The 18,638-nt window shown below is 39.3% G+C and overlaps 1 protein-coding gene across 1 annotated transcript in view; it reads right to left on the bottom strand.

Moving 5' to 3' along the window:
- Positions 1 to 18,638, bottom strand: part of yata (N-terminal kinase-like protein yata) — a 238,753-nt gene that overhangs the window by 42,959 nt on the left and 177,156 nt on the right. Inside the window, exon 15 of the mRNA XM_090380105.1 lies at positions 18,290 to 18,454. Within this exon, the coding sequence (XP_090236231.1) occupies positions 18,290 to 18,454 (165 nt within the window). The remainder of the gene's footprint in view (positions 1 to 18,289; positions 18,455 to 18,638) is intronic.

Here is an 18,638-nt window from a genome sequence, read left to right as displayed (position 1 = left end):
CCTTAGCCATAATTATGAGAGCTTCCCTGGACTGGAGATGTGCAAATGTGACCCCAATCCACAAAGGAGAATCAAAGGGAGACACAGGTAATTACAGACCTGTTAGTTTAACTTCTGTTCCAGGGAAATTAATGAAGGCACTGGTTAAAGAGTATTGCAGGATCATCTAGAGAAGACTTCAGTTATAGCTCAGACACAGCATGTGTTTGTTAAGGGAAAGTCTTGTCTGACTAATTTGATTGGATACTATGATGTAGTCACAAAGGAACTGGATGCAAAGAATAACTTTGATATCATATATTTGGATCTTAGAAAAGGCCTTTGATACTGTTGCACATGGAAGACTGCTATGGATAAAGGGATGGTTGAGTGGGAGAAGACAGGGAGTGGTAATCAATGGACACCGCCTTCGTGGTCAAATGTTATTAGTGGAGTTCTCCAGGGTTTGGTGTTGGGTCCATTGTTGTTTTCTATATTTATAAATGATATTGATGATGGTATATCAGGCTTAACGTCCAAGTTTGCAGATGATACGAAGGTTGGCAGGGTTGTTAATGACACTAATGACAGTACACTGCTGCAACAGGATCTAGAAAAGTTGAGCAGATGGGCTGAGAGGTGGCAAATGAAGTTTAACATTGACAAATGTAAAGTACCACATATGGGAAGCAGTAATCCCAGAGTAACGTATCAACTCTGTGGTACCACACTGACAGTGGTAGAGAATGAAAAGGACCTGGGGGTAATTATGTAGGCAGACAGGAAGTTTTCTGAGCAGTGCAGACGGTCTGCAAGAGAAGCTCATAGTGTCTTTTCAATGATATACAGAAATTTTTCTAGCAGGGATAAGGAGGTGATTATCCCCTTGTATAAGGCAATTGTCAGGCCACACCTTGAGTACTGTATACAGGTCTGGAGGCCTCATTTTAAGAAGGATGTAGAGCTGTTGGAACGAGTACAGAGAAGGGCAATACGATTAGTGAACAGAACAAAGGGTTGCTCTTACGAAGAAAGGCTAAGTTTTGCAAATTACAGTGTCTGGTGAATAGGCACCTGCGACGTGATCTGATTGAGGTGTATAAAGCCTTGAATGGTTTGAGCATGCTCAATACTAATTGGATTATTCCTCTTGCTCAGAATAATCACCTGAGAGAGCATAAATTCAAATTGAGTTAAGACGGTTGTAGGATAGATGTGCGGAAGTTTGCCTTTAGCCAGCGAGTGGTTGATTGCCGGAACCAACTTCCATCTGTCGTTGTAGAAGTTGATAGCTTAAATAGATTCAAGGCAGAACTTGACAAACATTTGGAGCGAGGGGATAGGTGAAATAAGGTTTTTTTTTTTTTGGCTGATGCTATATAAGCTTGCTTTCTTGCATCATGTGCTCTTGCCTATGCTAATGGTCTGGAGGCCTCACTTTAGGAAGGATGTGGATCTACTGGAACAGATGCAGAGAAGAACAACCAGACTGGTGAAGGTAACAAAAGGATGCTCTTACCTAAAATGGCTTCAGTTCTGCAAATTCTGGAATCTCGAGACCAGGCACCTGCAGGGAGATCTGAGTAAGTTGCTTAAAGCCTTCAATGGATTGAATAAACTGAATGTTAATGGCATTCTTCCATTTGCTGTGACTACACATATGAGGGGACATAAATTCAAGATGAGGAAGATGGTTGTAGGATAGATATATGAGGAAGTTTGCCTTCAACCAGCGAGTGGTTGATTGTTGGAATAGGCTTCCATCTGTGGTGTGGAAGTGGATGGGTGAACTGTTTCTTTTGTTTTATTTTTTTTTGCTATTGCTACATAAGCTTGCTTTCTTGCATCATTTGCCATTACTACTACTAAAACACCATGAGCTGTCCTAGAAGCCTCTCTAACTTCTCAGAAAAGTTCATAATAGACTACAAAATTACCCCCAAGTCCTTGTTTCATTTTCCACTATGCACGTAAAAAAGTACATTTGATATTACTCTGGGATTACAGCTATTCATATGCAGTACCTTGCATTTGTCAATGTTAAACTTCAACTGCCATTTCCCAGCCCATCTGCCTAATTATTCTAGATCTTGGTGCAGCAGCATACCTTCATTGCTGTCATTAACCACCTTTGTATTAACTGCCATTAGCCAAACTTTGTATCATCTGCACACTTAAACATGAAGCCTGATATACCCTCATCAATATAATTAATAAATACACTAAACAACAGTTGCCCAGCCCCAAACTCTGTGGAACATCATTAATAACATTAGTCCACAAAGAGCAGTGTCAATTGATAAACACTCTTGTCTTTTCCACTCAACCATCCCTTTATCCATGCATGCTGAGACTGAAGTATAACAACCCCCCCCCTGTTTATATGGTCCTGCATTACTTCTTTGAATAGTGATTTCATTATTTTCCCTGGAACAGAATTAAGCTAACAGGTCTGTAATTACTCATGTCACCTTGGCACTAATGATATTAAGAGTAGGAGACCGGCAGAATTACTCAACAAGTACAGGTCACTGTTGAAAAAAAGCCGAGAATTAGGGTTGAATTTGAAAGTGTCTGCAATTCTGCCCAGACACGATAGGAGGGAGTATATGATGAGAGCCTTGTCGATCAATTCGGCCCTGGAAAGATTGTGCAAGGCTCAAGGGGTAGAATTTTTTTCAGCCTGGACTGTACTTGTTAACAGGAGAGATTGCTTCTACAGTGATGGGATACACTTAAATAGAAAGGGTGCAAGAATATTTGCTGATGCTGTTGAGGCAGTGTTAGGTGGGTCGGAAAACTGCTAGCTTGGGGGGATACAAAGACTAATAGTTTAACAGTAACCGCAGGCAGAGGTGAAGGTGATTCTTGCACAACTTCTATTAGAATAAGAAGCGACCTGGAGCGAGGGGTGTTGGGAGTTTCAGGGACGGATGGCAGTCATCCTGGAATAGTTGGGTATATGGGATGTGTTAGGGTAACAAGGAATAGCCATAGGAGCATGTATGATTGCATGTAGGATAGACGTGCCTTTAGCCAGCGGGTGGTTGGTTGATGGAACAGACTGCCATCCCTTGTGGTGGAGGTTGATAGCCTAAATAAGTTTAAGGCTCAGCTGGACAGGTATTTTGAACGAACAGAGGGGTGAAGTGGAAGTGGGTTTTTTTTTTTTTTTTTTTTTGGCTGATGCTGCATAAGCTTGCTTTCTTGCATCAAATGCCTCTACTAATGCTAATGCTTAAAATGCTAAAATGTATACCAATGCTAGAAGTATAGTAAATAAATTTGATGAATTTGAAGTGTTGGTCAAGACATCAAAGGCGGATATTGTTGTGATAGCAGAGACGTGGTGTCACAAAGATATAAGGAATGCAGAACTGGAGTTTGGGGAGTACAATGTGTACAGAAAGGATAGACAGGACAGAAAGGGAGGAGGTGTTATGCTGTTAATTAAGAAAAACATAAAATCAAAAGAAGTGCATCCAGTTGATATAGATGGACAGTGCACTGTTGAGTCAGTTTGGTGTGACATAAGCACTGCAAAAGCAAAAATAAGAGTAGGAGTGTGTTATAGGCCTAATGACTCGAATGAGTACAATGAACAATTGTACAGAGAAATAGAGTGGGCCAGTAAATCAGAATGTCTTATAATGGGGGATTTTAACTTCCCAGATATTGACTGGAACTTGTGGGTTGGTCACTCACACACTAGTCAGACTTTTGTGGATATATTGGATGATTGTTTTCTGCAGCAGCATGTTCGAGAGGCAACCAGAGAAAGTAATACTCTTGATCTGGTTATCAGCAGTGATCATTCGTGTATTAAGAATTTGCAGATAAAGGAACCACTAGGTGGCAGTGATCACAGTGTGCTGAAGTGGGATTTACTCAAAGAGGTAACTACCGTCAGGGGTAAAGGAAAGGGTTTTTGCTTCCGTAAAGGGGAGTACAGTGGTCTCAGACAGTTTTTAAATTCTGTACAGTGGAATCAACTGACGATGTTACAAACAGTAAATTCTAAGTGGGAAGCATTCAAGGAATTAATCGTGGAAGCTACTAGACTTTTCATACCGATGAAGAAATATTGTTCAAGGTTTAGACCTAAATGGTTATCAAATGAACTAATGAGACTCGTGACAGAGAAGAAAAATGCATGGGATGCATATAAATTATCAGGCGACGCAGAAGCCTGTAGCAGATATAAGCTAGTCTGTAATCAGGTCACAAAGGAGGTTCGGCAGGCAAAGGCGGATTACGAGAAATCTTTGGCAAAAGATGCTAAGAAAAACAGCAAGGATTTCTTTACTTATATAAACTCTAAAAGGAAGGGGATGAATATGATTGGTCCACTTGACATCGATGGTTCGACTGTTGATGACCCTGCTCAGATAGCAAACAAACTGAATGAGTATTTTGCATCTACATTCACACGTGAGGAATTATTAAGGTTTGAAAATGGAAGTAGGTTATCAAATTGTAGCAGTGTGCTTAATGATTTTGTAATAACTGAGAGCAAAGTGGAGGAGAAATTGTTGAAGTTAAACATAAGAAAGGCACCTGGGGTGGATGGGATCTATCCAGTTATATTAAAGAAGGCGGCAAAGCAACTAAGCAAACCCTTAGCCATAATTATGAGAGCATCCTTGGACTCAGGGGAGGTCCCCACGGACTGGAGATGTGCAAATGTATCCCCAATTCACAAAGGAGGTTCGAAGGGTGACACAAGTAATTACAGACTAGTTAGTTTAACTTCTGTTCCGGGTAAAATAATGGAGTCACTGGTTAAAGATGCATTGCAGGATCATCTAGACAAGACTGCAGCAATAATTCAGACACAGCATGGGTTTGTTTAGGGAAAGTCTTGTCTGACAAATTTGATTGGTTATTATGATGTGGTCACAAAGGAACTAGATGCAAAAAATAATTTTGATATCATATACTTGGATTTCAGGAAAGCTTTTGACACTGTTGCGCATGGAAGACTACTGTACAAATTGGAGCAGAATGGTATTAAGGGTAAGTTGCTACAATGGATAAAAGGATGGTTAAGTGGGAGAAGACAGAGGGTGGTAATCAATGGGTGCTGCTCTTCGTGGACTAATGTTATTAGTGGAGTCCCACAGGGTTCGGTGTTGGGTCCACTGTTGTTTTGTATATTTATCAATGATATTGATGAAGGTATATCGGGCTTAATGTCGAAGTTTGCAGATGACACGAAGGTTGGCAGGGTTGTTTGTTAATGACAGTCACGGCAGTGTGCTATTGCAACAGGATCTAGATAATTTCGGCAGATGGGCTAAGAAGTGGCAACTGAAGTTTAACCTTGACAAATGCAAAGTACTGCATATGGGTAGAAGTAACCCCAGAGAAACGTACCAACTGTGTGGTACTACACTTAAGGTGGTATAAAATGAAAAAGACCTGGGAGTAATTGTGCAGGCAGATATGAAGTTTTCTGAGCAATGCAGACAGGTTGCTAGGGCAGGTCATGGGGTTTTGTCAATGATATATAGGAATTTTGCTAGCAGGGAAAAGGAGGTGATTGTCCCTCTGTATAAGGCAATGGTCAGGCCACGCCTTGAGTATTGCGTACAGGTCTGGAGGCCTCATTTTAGGAAGGATGTAGATTTGCTTGAGCGTGTACAGAGAAGAGCAACACGATTGGTGAGGGGAATGAAGGGATCCTCTTACCAAGAGAGGCTTAAGTTCTGCAAATTGCAGTGGCTGGAGACTAGGCACCTGCGCGGTGATCTGATTGAGGTCTATAAGGCCTTGAATTGGTTGAGCACGCTGAATTCTGATGGGATCCTCCCACTTGTTCAGAATACGAACCTACGGGGACATAAGTTCAAATTAAGAAAGGATAGATGTGCGGAAATTTGCCTTTAGCCAGCGGGTGGTTAATTGCTGGAACAAACTTCCATCTGTCGCTGTGGAAGTTGATAGGTCAAATTAAATTTAAGGAGGAACTGGACAGTCATTTGGAGGGTATGGTGTGATTTTTTTTTTTTTTTTTTTTTTTTGGCTGATGCTGCATAAGCTCCTACACTTGCTTTCTTGCATCAAGTGCCACTACTACTACTACTACTACTACTACCTTTTGATCCCACTTTGTGAACTGGGGATATATCTGCACATCTCCAGGTAAGAGGGAGCCCCTCCGCCCCGAATCTAAAGACACTCTCATAATTATGGCTAAGGGCTTGCTTACTTCCTTTGCTGTCTCCCTTAATATAATTGGATAGATCATCCCAGGTGCCTTTTTATGTTTTACTTCAACAATTTATTTTTCACTTTCCTCTCAGTTATCACAAAATCATTCAACTTCCTGTTAGAATTTGATATAAACCTCTGACATCCCCCTCCCTAAATAATTCCTCATGTGTGAATGTAGATGCAAAATACCTATTCAGCCTATCAGCAACCTGAGCAGGATCATTAACAGTTAAACCATCAGTCAAGTGGACCAATATAATTCAGCTCCTTCCTTCTACTGTTAATATTAGTAAATTAGTGTTTGCTGCTTTTCTTGGCATTCTTTGCCAAAGACTTCTCGTATATTCTCCTTGGCTTGCCTAATCTCCTTTGTGACTTGATTGCAGACTAGTTTATATCTACCATCAGCTTCAGTTCACCTGATAATTTATATGCATCCCATGCAGTTTTCTTGTCTGTCATGTCTCAATAGCTCATCTGACATTTAGGTCTAAGCCTTGAACAATATTTCTTAGTTGGTATGGAATGCTTAGTAGCATCTATGATTATTTTACTGAATGCATCCAATTTAGAATTTTTTGTTGGTGACATCATTATTTGATCCCACTGTATAGAAATTAAAAACTGTGTGAGACTACTGTAGTGCCCTTTATGAAAGCAAAAACACTTCCCTTTACCCTTGATAGCAGTTACATGTTTAAGTAAATCCCACATCAACACTGTGATCACTGCTGATAATCAGATTAAGAGTACTGCTCTGTCTTGTAGCTTCTCTAACACACTATAGAAAATAGTCATCCAATAAATCCACAAAAATTTTGTTAGTGTATGAGTGTTTCACAGAATGTCTCATAATCCCTCATTATAAGGCATTCTGATTTACTGCCCCACTCTACTTCTCTGTATTGTTTGTTGTACTCACCACAGTCACTCAGCCTATAACACACTCCTACTCTCATTTTTGTTTTCCCAGTACTTATGTCACACCAACCTGACATAAACACTAAGAAAACAAATCATTGCATGGTCACCCATGTCAACTGGATGCACTGCCTTAGATTTTATATGCTTCTTAACTGAGAACAGAACTCTCCCCCCCCCATGTGCTGTCTGTCCTTCCTGTACTTCTATATGGAAGTGTGTGCTTACTGGTTGCTCTGTGACATCCACTTTGCCAAATGTAATGAAGAGGTCTAGTCTGTGTTTGGAGTATGTATGAACAGTGAGTGAAAATGTGTATGGCAATGTATGCTTGCTTGTTGCTCTCAACTGCATCTACATTGTTCCACTTGATTGAAAGCTTGCATCGATAAGAAGCTGCCAAAATATATTCCCTGACCCCCTCCCAATGTGTAGAAACTAATGCACATTTCATTAACATTGTGGATTAAATGTAAAAATGAGCTGTGTAAACAAAGTAACATGTGCGATAGTCTAAGCATGCATGGGTGATTGATTGTCCATCCGTGATTATGTGTGCACACGAAAGTATACATTTGGGAGACTGAATATTTGTATGTGTGTGTGATTGTGAACATGTGTGTAAGTCAGTAAGCAATTATAAATATTATTATTTCATATGTGTATCTTTATTCAAGTGCTGGGTGAGAAATGTGTTTGCTTAACCTGCAAAAAAAAAAAAAAAAGTGTAAGTGTAGTCTACGTAGCGTAGTATATGTAGATTGTTGTACTCTGAATATGTACATAAAAAAAAGTTATACTTGCAGGTTAAGTTGTATTTATGTGAGTGAATGCTAGGTCACCTGTGTATACTATAAGGTGACTGAGTGAATATTTGCGAATAGTATCTAAAAAAAAGTGATTGTCTGAGAGTTGCCATGTTTAGGTTCTACCTGTGTCCTGTCTGGCTGAATGCAAGATGACAAACATGTGTGTGATAGTTGTTCTATGTCCTACTATTCAGTTTGCCACTAAATAAATTATTAAAAAAAAAAAAAGTGTATATCTGTGTTTGTGTGTGTGTGACAAGTGTATTAATGGGCCAAATATGTGCAATGTCTGTGTTCTAGTAATGTGTGTGTTCCCCAAATTAGACTGCAGTGGGGCAACCTACTACGTATTAGGAGCCTCCCTATCATGATGATGTCATACCCCTTCCCTCCTTGAGGCATGGAATAGGAACTGCTGACACCAACTCCAGTTGGTCTAGCCAGTGTGGGATCTCATACAGAGAGCCACTGTGCATCCACAGTGTGATCTCCCCTCCCTCCCCCCGCACACAGGGCACTCTGACCTTATGACTTTACCCCCAAACTCATCCCATACCCCTTCCCCACCACCCACCCACACATTTCATCTGGTGGACTCCATCACCACAAAACGTTTACTGTTCTTGACCCTCCCCGCAATGAGGATAGGCTCCTTCCAGAGGAGTGCCCCTCTATCCCCTCTAACTTCCCATTTCCAGGTGGACAGTCTTCCTATCATCCACCTTCCTTATCTTCAACCGTTCCTCCTACATAAATTGACTCTTGTGCTCTCTTTTCACCTTCCGAGTTTTTTTTTTTGTCCTGGGGCTTGCTCTTGCAAGCTCAGGTGTAGAGCAGGGTTTGCCCCTGCCAGAGACTATATCTATCTCTTACTATACCTAGTGGCGTTTACAGAGTCTGTACTGCAACACAGAGCATACTACATGGTTTTACGTGAGACCCCAGTGTTACTTGACAATAAACACTTTACATTATGTCATTTCTGTAATACACTGTACTCCTCATATTCAAATTCTGCATCCCTTATATCTGAGTGCCACAACATTTCTGATATCCCCACAATGTCTGCATTTGATGACATGACTAGCACTTCAAATTCATCAGATTTATTTATTGTATCATTGGTGTACATACAAGTATATGTATACCTGTTCTAACTCTCAGTTACCCGAACACAGACCATGTATTTCCATGTTGGCTCACAGCAGGCCTTGAAATCTCCAGTACCTTGTTTTACAGGCTGCTACATATTCCAAGAGAAGCAGCACAACAACCACTTTAGCCTGCTGCTGTTGTTAATCTATTAGTCTGTGTATCCCACCAAACTAGCAGTTTCTGACTAACCTAACACTGCCTTGATAGCATATATTCTTCCTGCATCTCATCCCTGCCCCAGGGGCTATTCTGGGGTGCATATAGTGCGAGTTATCCGAGTGATATATACATATGATTGTGAATTGAGTTAATTTGCTTTCTTGTTTATTTACTTGTACAGTTTGCCAAGGCCAGTTTAGCTAGTCCTATTTCCTCGTAGTCTGGGGTGGGCAGTCGAGGAGAATTCCCCAGCTGGCTAAATGGGCTAAATTGATTGTTAGATTTGGGATTTTGGAGAGCTCATTAAGAGCATTTCCGTGCCCTTAATGAGCATAATGGTATTTTGTTTAAACTGAGTCAGATAGAGAAAATACGGCAAATAAAGGAAGCAGAAAGGTTTTCTATCAAAAAAGTTAATTGGGAAGGTTTTGATCTGGCCTTCAATGACAAAGTAAATGAAATAAATTGGGATTTACTGAGTCCTGAAGAATATGTGTGTAAATTTCAGGACATAGTTTATGGAGCTTCAAACTTTTCAATGAAAAAGAAAAGGCTTGTATCCAGACCTGTAATATGGCAGAATAGAAATTTACAACAAATGAAGAAAGAATTGAGAAAAGCCAGGAAAAGATTTCAAAGGTATAGAAGGTTGGGTGACATTCGAATGACGGAATTGTATAAGAATATGTATAGGAATCTGTGTAAAAATTATGTTAAAGCAATTAATGATTCGAAGCAGACTTCTTGGAAGTTGTATGTGATGGAAAAAGGCTCGAGAGATCCCTAGAACACTGTTTTTAAATTAATTACTGAGAAGTATATTTTTAATTCTATAAATTTTACTGTTAGAACAGGAGATATGGACACTTTAGGATGGAGTGAATCCATGGATATGATCCTGGATGAGTTGTTTCCTGATATGGACACACAAGAACTAAGCCAAGAACAGAAGGAAATGATACGAGGCAATGCCACTCAAAGTTCCAATATATGTGAACAAAATTTTACCATGGAAGAGGTCCAAGATGCTGTTGCACAGGCGGTTGACGACCGGTTGCCTGGTCCTGATTTAATAGAAGTTAAGATAATGAAAAGGGTTTTTAATATAAGACCTGATTTAATGGTCAAGATGTTTAACAAATGCTTGGAGATGGGTTCGTTCCCCGAGGTGTGGAGAATGGCCGTTTTGAAACTGATTATCAAAAGTCCGGATAAACTACCAAGTGAAGCAGGTTCGTATCGTCCCATAGCATTGTTGTTTGTAATAGCTAAAACTTATGAACAACTGTGTATCAGTCGGTTGATGATTAAATATGATGAGAATCAAATGTCCTCTGATAACCAGTATGGTTATAAAAAACGGTAAGTCTACAGAGGATGCTATTTATCAGATGACAACATACGTTCAGAGCTATGAGGGGCGTTACGTTCTTGGAATTTTTGTTGATTTACACGGCGCATTCGACATGCTTTGGTGGGAGGGAATCCTTTCCAGGATTAGAACCATTGGATGTTCTGAAAAATTGTATTTAGTTTTTAAAGAATATTTTTCAAACAGAAAGATAATTATCAGGACAAAATATACTGAAGTAAAAAGGAATGTTAAACGAGGTTGTCCACAGGGCTCGGTGATTGGTCCTCACGCCTGGATAATAGTTATGGATGACGTTTTGAGAAGAAATCACGTTGGTGTGAATGTAGTGGCATATGCCGATGATTTGTTAATTCTAGTTTATGGCAACGCAAGGTCCCAACTAGAGGCACGTGCCTCTCAAATAATGGAGGAATTGATAGAGTGGTCCAGATTGTATAAGTTACAGATCTCAAAAACAAAGACTGTACAGATGCTGCTTAAAGGATGACTGAGTATGAATAGAAATCCAGTTGTTAAAGCATTTGATATGTCAATTAGGTATGTGACCTCTGCAAAGTACCTTGGTGTGTGTGTAGGGGAGAGGATGGCATTTTTGGAGCACATGAAGTACTTAAAAAATAAAGTTCGAGTGCTGTATGCCAAGCTGAGAAGAATGATTAGAACTGATTGGGGGATAAAAGGAAGAGCGATGAATCTCCTTTATGACTGTATTTGTCCCCATAATCACATATTCTTCTGTGGCTTGGTTGCACCGAATAACTAATAGTGTTGAAAAGAAATACTTGCTCCAAGCGCAGCGGTTCACTCTCCTATGCACAACACGGGCCTGCAGAACAGTGTCGACAGATGCTCTGCAGGTCTTGGCTGGGCAATTTCCAGCTGATTTGCAGACCATCTTGTCGGTGTTACTATACTGTACTAGAAAGAACATCAGGAAAACTGTGTTGGGAGTTTCCTCTTGCCCAGATCTAGATAGGATATACTCAAGATCTGATTATAAAGAAGAGAAGGCAAGAATTAAAAATGAACTGATGGCTGTATGGCAACAGAGGTGGGACACGAGTGAAAAAGGACGTGTTACCCATATGTATTTACCGAGAGTTGACATAGTAAATGTGCGGGCAAATCCTTGGCAGCAATTTGGACTACATGCCACTTTTCTTATTACTGGACATGGATTGGCAAAAAGACTCCATGAGTTGGGACTTGTGGAAAATGATTTATGTTCTTGTGGGTTACAAGAAACTAGTGTCCATATTATGCTCCATTGTGATCAATATGTTGATCTAAGACATGAATTGGAGATAAGTCTAGGTAAACTTGAACAACAAGATCTTTGGATCATGTTCATGGATAGGGCTCTCCTGTGGTATTTTAATAAGTTTGTGAGTCTAGTTTTTAAACGGAGAGCAAGGCTAGATAGTAGTTCCCGCCTCTTCGTGGCTGGGGACAGTAACACAGCCAATTAGGATATGTAAGACGACGATAGCTAACACTATATCCTTCTTGGCTGTGGCTAAGAGGATTAGTGCTCTCTTAAGATGTGTTGTGATGTTGAATTTTAAATAGTATTTTTTTATTATTATAATATATTTTTAAGAACAGCTTAAGATAACATCACTGAAGAAGCATAATCCACATATAAGCCTAGGCTTAGGAGGTGGACTTGCTGAAGGTGAGTTGAATGATGTATCTCATCCCTGTAAAAGCAGCCTCTCCTGTTAACAAGCACATGACCATGCTGGGAAAAATTCTACCACATGAACCTTACACAACTCCAGAGCCAAAATGATTGGCAAGATTGTCGTTATGTACTCCTTCCTATCATGTCTGGGTAGAATTGTAGACGTTTTCAAATTTAACCCTAACTCATGACTTTTTCTCAAAATTTCCCCAGTTAAGTAAGTCTTCAGATCTATTCTTAATGTCATTAATGCCAAACGTATACAACAATATCACCTTTTGTTCCCTTAAAAGATGCTATCTGCTTGACAACATCACTAATTTTTTCTCTTGGCAAACATACCCTTGTCTTATTCCACCTATACTTTTTGTGCAATATATTTTCTGTTTCTCTGACAATAGTCACCGACAATAGCTACCTCCTGTGGGACCAGTGCATTCTGCCTTGAGGGTTGCTACTGTTTTCCTGATGTGCAAGTGCAAACTCTGGTATTGATGTGGCCAGCTGAGAGCTTGATGAACTTGCCCCCCAACTTAATTTCTTTGAGGGCATCCACCCTGTTCTTCAAGCTCTCAAAAATTCCCATCAGAACATTGAGTTGATGCCTAATATCCTCACATTCTTTACATCGAACACACACAAAGACATCCCCCTTGGCTTTATTATGTCCTGTTCCAGAGAGATCAGCAAACATCAAAAAAGTAGTACATTTTGTGACAACATGATTCCTAGAACAACCGCTCCCTCAGTTCTCCCCCGAGCTACAGCACTCCTACTACTTTGAGCCCCATTGCTATGCTTCTCTGGTCGGAGGCATGATTTCCATTTAAATTCAATTTAATTGTGATATTGTTGTACACGTTGGCACCAATGATATTAAGAGTAGGAGAACAGTGAAATTACTTAGCAAGTACAGGTCAATGTTGAAAAAAAGCCACAAGTTAGGGTTGAATTTGAAGGTGTCTGCAATTCTGCCGAGACACGATAGGAGGGAGTATATGTTGCGAGCCTTGTCAATCAATTCGGCCCTGGAGAGTTTGTGCAAGGCTCATGGAGTAGAATTTTTTCAGCCTGCTCTGTGCTGTTAACAGGAGAGACTGCTTCTACAGGGATGAGATACACTTAAATAGAGGGTGCAAGAATATTTGCTGATACTATCGAGGTAGTGGTAGGTGGGTCAGAAAATTGCTACTGTTAATTTATTAGTCCAAGTGCATACATGGACTAATAGATTAACAGTAGCCACTGGTAGAGGTGAAAGTAGAAGAGGCATGCTGCTGCATGCCTCTTCTACAGATACTTCCATGGGCACTGTTCTTCTGAATTGGTTTCGATAATTCCCGCTCTCTCTTTCAAAACAGTCCCGAACACGTGCCGCCACCAGCCAACATCCATTTACTGTCCAACTTCAAACCCACAGAACCAACTTTTCATCTTCCTCATTTATTCATTCAACTGCCGTTTTCTGGAACAACCTTCCTTCATATGTATTTCCTGAAAATTAAAATTTACAGAAGTTCAAGTCCAATGTCAACAAATACCTTCTTTCGTCTTCTCAACCTCCAACCCAAGCACGGTACTAAGTACTATAGGTTCTAATACCTCTCGTGTTTGGGGTTCACATAAAAAAAAAAAAAAAAAAAGTGATTTTGCACTGCTTCTGTTGTAGTAGTGGCATGTGATGCAAGAAAGCAAGTGTATGAGCTTATGCAGCATCAGCCAAAAAAAAAAAAAAAAAAAATTTACAAAACAATTCCCTCTAAATGTTTGTCCAGTTCCTCCTTATATTTATTTAACCTATCAACTTCCACAACGACAGATAGAAGTTTGTTCCAGCAATTAACCACCCGCTGGCTAAAGGCAAATTTCCGCATATCTATTCTACATCTGTCTTTCCTCAATTTGAATTTATGCCCCCTTACGTTCGTAATCTGAACAAGTGGAAGAATCCCATCAGAATTCAGCATGCTCAACCCATTCAAGGCCTTATTCACTTTAATCAGATCACATCGCTGGTGCCTAGTCTCCAGCCACTGCAATTTGCAGAACTTAAGCCTCTCTTGGTAAGAGGATCCTTTCATTACCCTCACCAATCTTGTTGCCCTTCTCTGTACATGCTCAAGCAAATCTACATCCTTCCTAAAATGAGGCCTCCAGACCTGTACGCAGTACTCAAGGCGTGACCTGACCATTGCCTTATACAGAGGGACAATCACCTCCTTTTCCCTGATAGCAAAATTCCTGTATATCATTGACAAAACCACATGACCTGCCCTGGCTGCCTGTCTGCATTGCTCAGAAAACTTCATATCTGACTGCAGGTCTTTTTCATTTTCTACCACCTTAAGTGTAGTACCACACAGTTGGTACGTTTCTCTGGGGTTACTTCTACCCATATGCAGTACTTTGCATTCGTCAAGGTTAAACTTCAGTTGCCACTTCTTAGCCCATCTGCCCAAATTATCTAGATCCTGTTGCAGTAGCACACTGCCATTACTGTCATTAACAACCCTGCCAACCTTTGTATCATCTGCAAACTTCGACATTGAGCCTGATATACCTTCATCAATATCATTGATAAATATACAAAACAACAGTGGACCCAACACCAAACCCTGTGGGACTCCACTAATAACATTAGTCCACGAAGAGCAGCACCCATTGATTACCACCCTCTGTCTTCTCCCACTCAACCATCCTTTTATCCATTGTAGCAACTTACCCTTAATACAATTCTGCTCCAATTGTAATGAGCAGCAGCCTAGAGAGCAAGTTTCTGGGGATTTCAGAGACTGCTGGGAGTCATTACGGAACAAGTAAATACATGGGCTGTGTTAGGATAGTTAAGAATAAGAACATGCATACGTGCATGTACACCAATGCTAGGTGTAGTAAATAAATTTGATGAATTTGAGGTGTTGGTCAAAAAGTCAAAGGCAGATATTGTTGGGATATCAGAGATGTGGTGTTATACTGATATAAGGAATGCAGAATTGGAATTTGGTGAGTACAATGTGTACAGGAAGGATATACAGGATAAAAAGGGAGGAGGGGTTATGCTATTAGTTAAGAAACACATAAAATATAAGGAAGTGCATCCAGCTGATATGGGTGGACAGTGCTGTGTTGAGTCAGTTTGGTGTGACATTAGCAGGGAAAAGGATGTGATTATCCCCTTGTATAAGGCAATGGTCAGGCCACACCTTGAGCACTGTATACAGGTCTGGAGGCCTCATTTTAGGAAGGATGTAGAGCTGCTGGAACGAGTTCAGAGAGGGGTAACAAGATTGGTGAATGGAACAAGGGTTGCTCTTACAAAGAAAGGCTTAAGATTTGCAAATTACAGTGTCTGGTTACTAGGCACCTGCAAGGTGATCTGATTGAGGTGTATAAGGCCCTGAATGGTTTGAGCAAGCTCAATGCTGATGGGATTCTGCATCTTGCCCCGATTAATTGCCTGAGAGGACATAAAATCAAATTGAGGAAAGACAGTTGTAGAATTGATGTGCAAAAGTTTGCCTTTAGCTAGCGTGTGATTGATTGCTGGAAAAAACTTCCATCTGTTGTTGTAGAAGTGGACAGCTTAAATGAATTCAAGGCAGAACTAGACAAACATTTGGAGCAAATGGACGGGTGAAATGGGACGGTTCTCCCCCCCCCCCTTTTTTTGGCTGATGCTGTATAAGCTTGCTTTCTTGCATCATATGCCTCTACTAATGCTAATTGAGAATACTACACTAAAGTAATATACTTAAATGCATAATAACACCATGCACCAGTCATGCAGCATTGATACGTATTATGCTATCACATTTATGTTATTAAATACATATGTTATTGAGTTTATGTTATTGTTATGCTTGTAAAGTTATAAGTTAACTATAATATCTAATAAAATCATCTACTAATACCAACATATGTATTCAAATTTTTGAGATACCTATTTACCACAATTAAGACAACAGAATTCCCCTATCACACATTACAGTACAAAATGAGATACAATATTTTTAGTTTAGATAAGGAAGTGATAAAAAACCTGAAAAAAGAATGAGAAATGCAGTTTTCATTCCTGAAAATAATAATTTCAGTAAGGTAATCAGAACAGGTGTTAACAATTTCATCTATGCCAATTTCTCTTTTGCTTAGATCCCAACTTCAGTCGAGCAACAATTCTAACAATGCTGGCAGGGTGGACAAACTTCTGGATCTACTGATCTTATTTTAATAAACTGCTATTGTCAGTGCAACTAACTACATACAACTGGGCTTCTGTACTTAGTTCTTTTCTCTCATACCCTTGCATGTTGTCTTCCCCATTGCTTGATGGATATCTTGCACCACTGTGCTAAAATTGTGATATCCCCTGTGGCTTTATTATTTCTTCTTGACTTAACTGTCCCTTCCTATAAACTCTATGACTTCTTTTTATTCCTTATCTAGTCTTTATTGGCAGCATTAACATTAATTGAAAAAGAAACAGATCTGAGCAATCAGCCAATATCACAACAATTGATTAGTGGAACTGCCTTCCTGTATTTGGTAATTTCTAGGCACATTTCACAAAAATGCATGTATGCCCATTAGCATCACCATGTTCCTCAATCTGCTTGTACATATAAAAGCTTTGTTCTGGCCAAAAAATATTAATGAAATGTAGTACTCAAGATCTTAATATTTAATTTATCTCAGAAATTCAAGTTTGAATACAAAATGAATAATTTAGAATATCACTTTATAAGTTCCCTTTTCCATTCTTGTATACATATTGAAATACTCATTAAATATTCATTAAAATGAAATAATTCAAGCTTCTTGAGAAGTAATGGGATTTTACAGTAGCAATATCTCATGAAGAAGAATTGAACTATTATTACTGCAATGTTTGCTACCATATTGAATTTGAGGAACAGAAATCCAGGAGCAGTTTACAAAAGGGGAGTAGAAACTTAAGAATGTTCAGGATGAGAAATGAGAAAGATTTAGGGATTACAATAGAGAATATGAAGTTCAATGTGTAGTGCAAACAGTGGCAAGAAGGGCACATGGGGTTCTATCTATGACATAAGAATTTTGCAAGTAGAGAGAAGGTCATTAACCCTTTCTATAAGAGGATGGTGAGACCCTTCTTGGAATATTGTATCCAGGTCTGGAAGTCACATATAAAGAAAGATATAGCACTTCTAGAGAAGATGTAAAGGACAATGAGATGGGCAAAGAACACAAGTAGACTAGATTTTAAGATCTTTTCCTTTGATCAATGTGCTATGGAACGTTGAAAGAAGGTTACCTGTAAAGGTGGACAGTTTGGAAAAATTCAAAGAGGAACTGAACTGACACTTTCCCTGTGGTTCTTTTTTTTTTCGTTTGTTTTTTTTTTTTAAATTTTGGCAGATGCAGAATAAATTTGCTTCCTTCCATCATTATGCCATTTTAATATTAATATTAAGATAATTTGAACATATAACTGCACACACAGCACAATTTAAAAAAAAAGTTGCAAATCAGGTCAGATAAAATTCAGTGACTTCTTGTTTTCACTGAAATCGCTAATGAAAGAACAGTTTTGGCTTGTTGTATAAAACAAAAATACTGCTATAAATACATTTATTATAAAAGCTTAAATAACAAAAGAGCATTAAAAATAATAGTACAAGCTTTGGGAAGCTGTAGACCTCATAATGACTATAAAAGAACTTAAAATTCTGCAGGCAATACACATATGAATACTGAAATACTTGTGATTTAAGCTGACTAGCACATGACTATACCATAGCATGAAAACATGGCATTAGTCATCTCTCTCTCTCTTTCTCTCTCTCTCTCTTTCTCTCTCTCTCTCTCTCTCTCTCTCTCACACACACACACACACACACACACACACACACACACACACACACACACAAATCACTGATGTTATTGTCTATTAAATAGAAATTAATGCATTCACTCTGAAAGACTTATTTTGTCTCTCTACCTACATCCACCTACCTGATTCTGAATTACCAGTAACAAGACTAGAGCTTGTGGCTTTTGTATCAGCAACACGGACGGATGAACGATAAAATTTTGCTGTTAAAGAACTAACAGCCCAACCAGCCCAACTAGCTGCCACTGCAGAAGGGGAACTGGCACTTGCGGCATTCACATCTTGTTCTTCATATGAATTATAAAAAGAAAAAGAAAAAATTATGTTGAAATAAACAAATTTCGATTATAATACAATTTAAATTGGCACAAAACATAACATTTATTTACATTTAATTATATCAAAACTTGTGTATGGCTCTTTATGAATGTTTTTTGTAATTTCCCCCCCCCCCCTCCAAGTGATTCTGTT

This window comes from Mastigoproctus giganteus, chromosome 8 (assembly GCF_048544385.1).
Source record: "Mastigoproctus giganteus isolate SK-2022 chromosome 8, ASM4854438v1, whole genome shotgun sequence".
NCBI classification, from domain to species: domain Eukaryota; kingdom Metazoa; phylum Arthropoda; class Arachnida; order Uropygi; family Thelyphonidae; genus Mastigoproctus; species Mastigoproctus giganteus.
The sequence above is the reverse complement of the archived record's forward strand: the minus strand, read 5'-3'. Positions and strand labels throughout refer to the sequence as shown.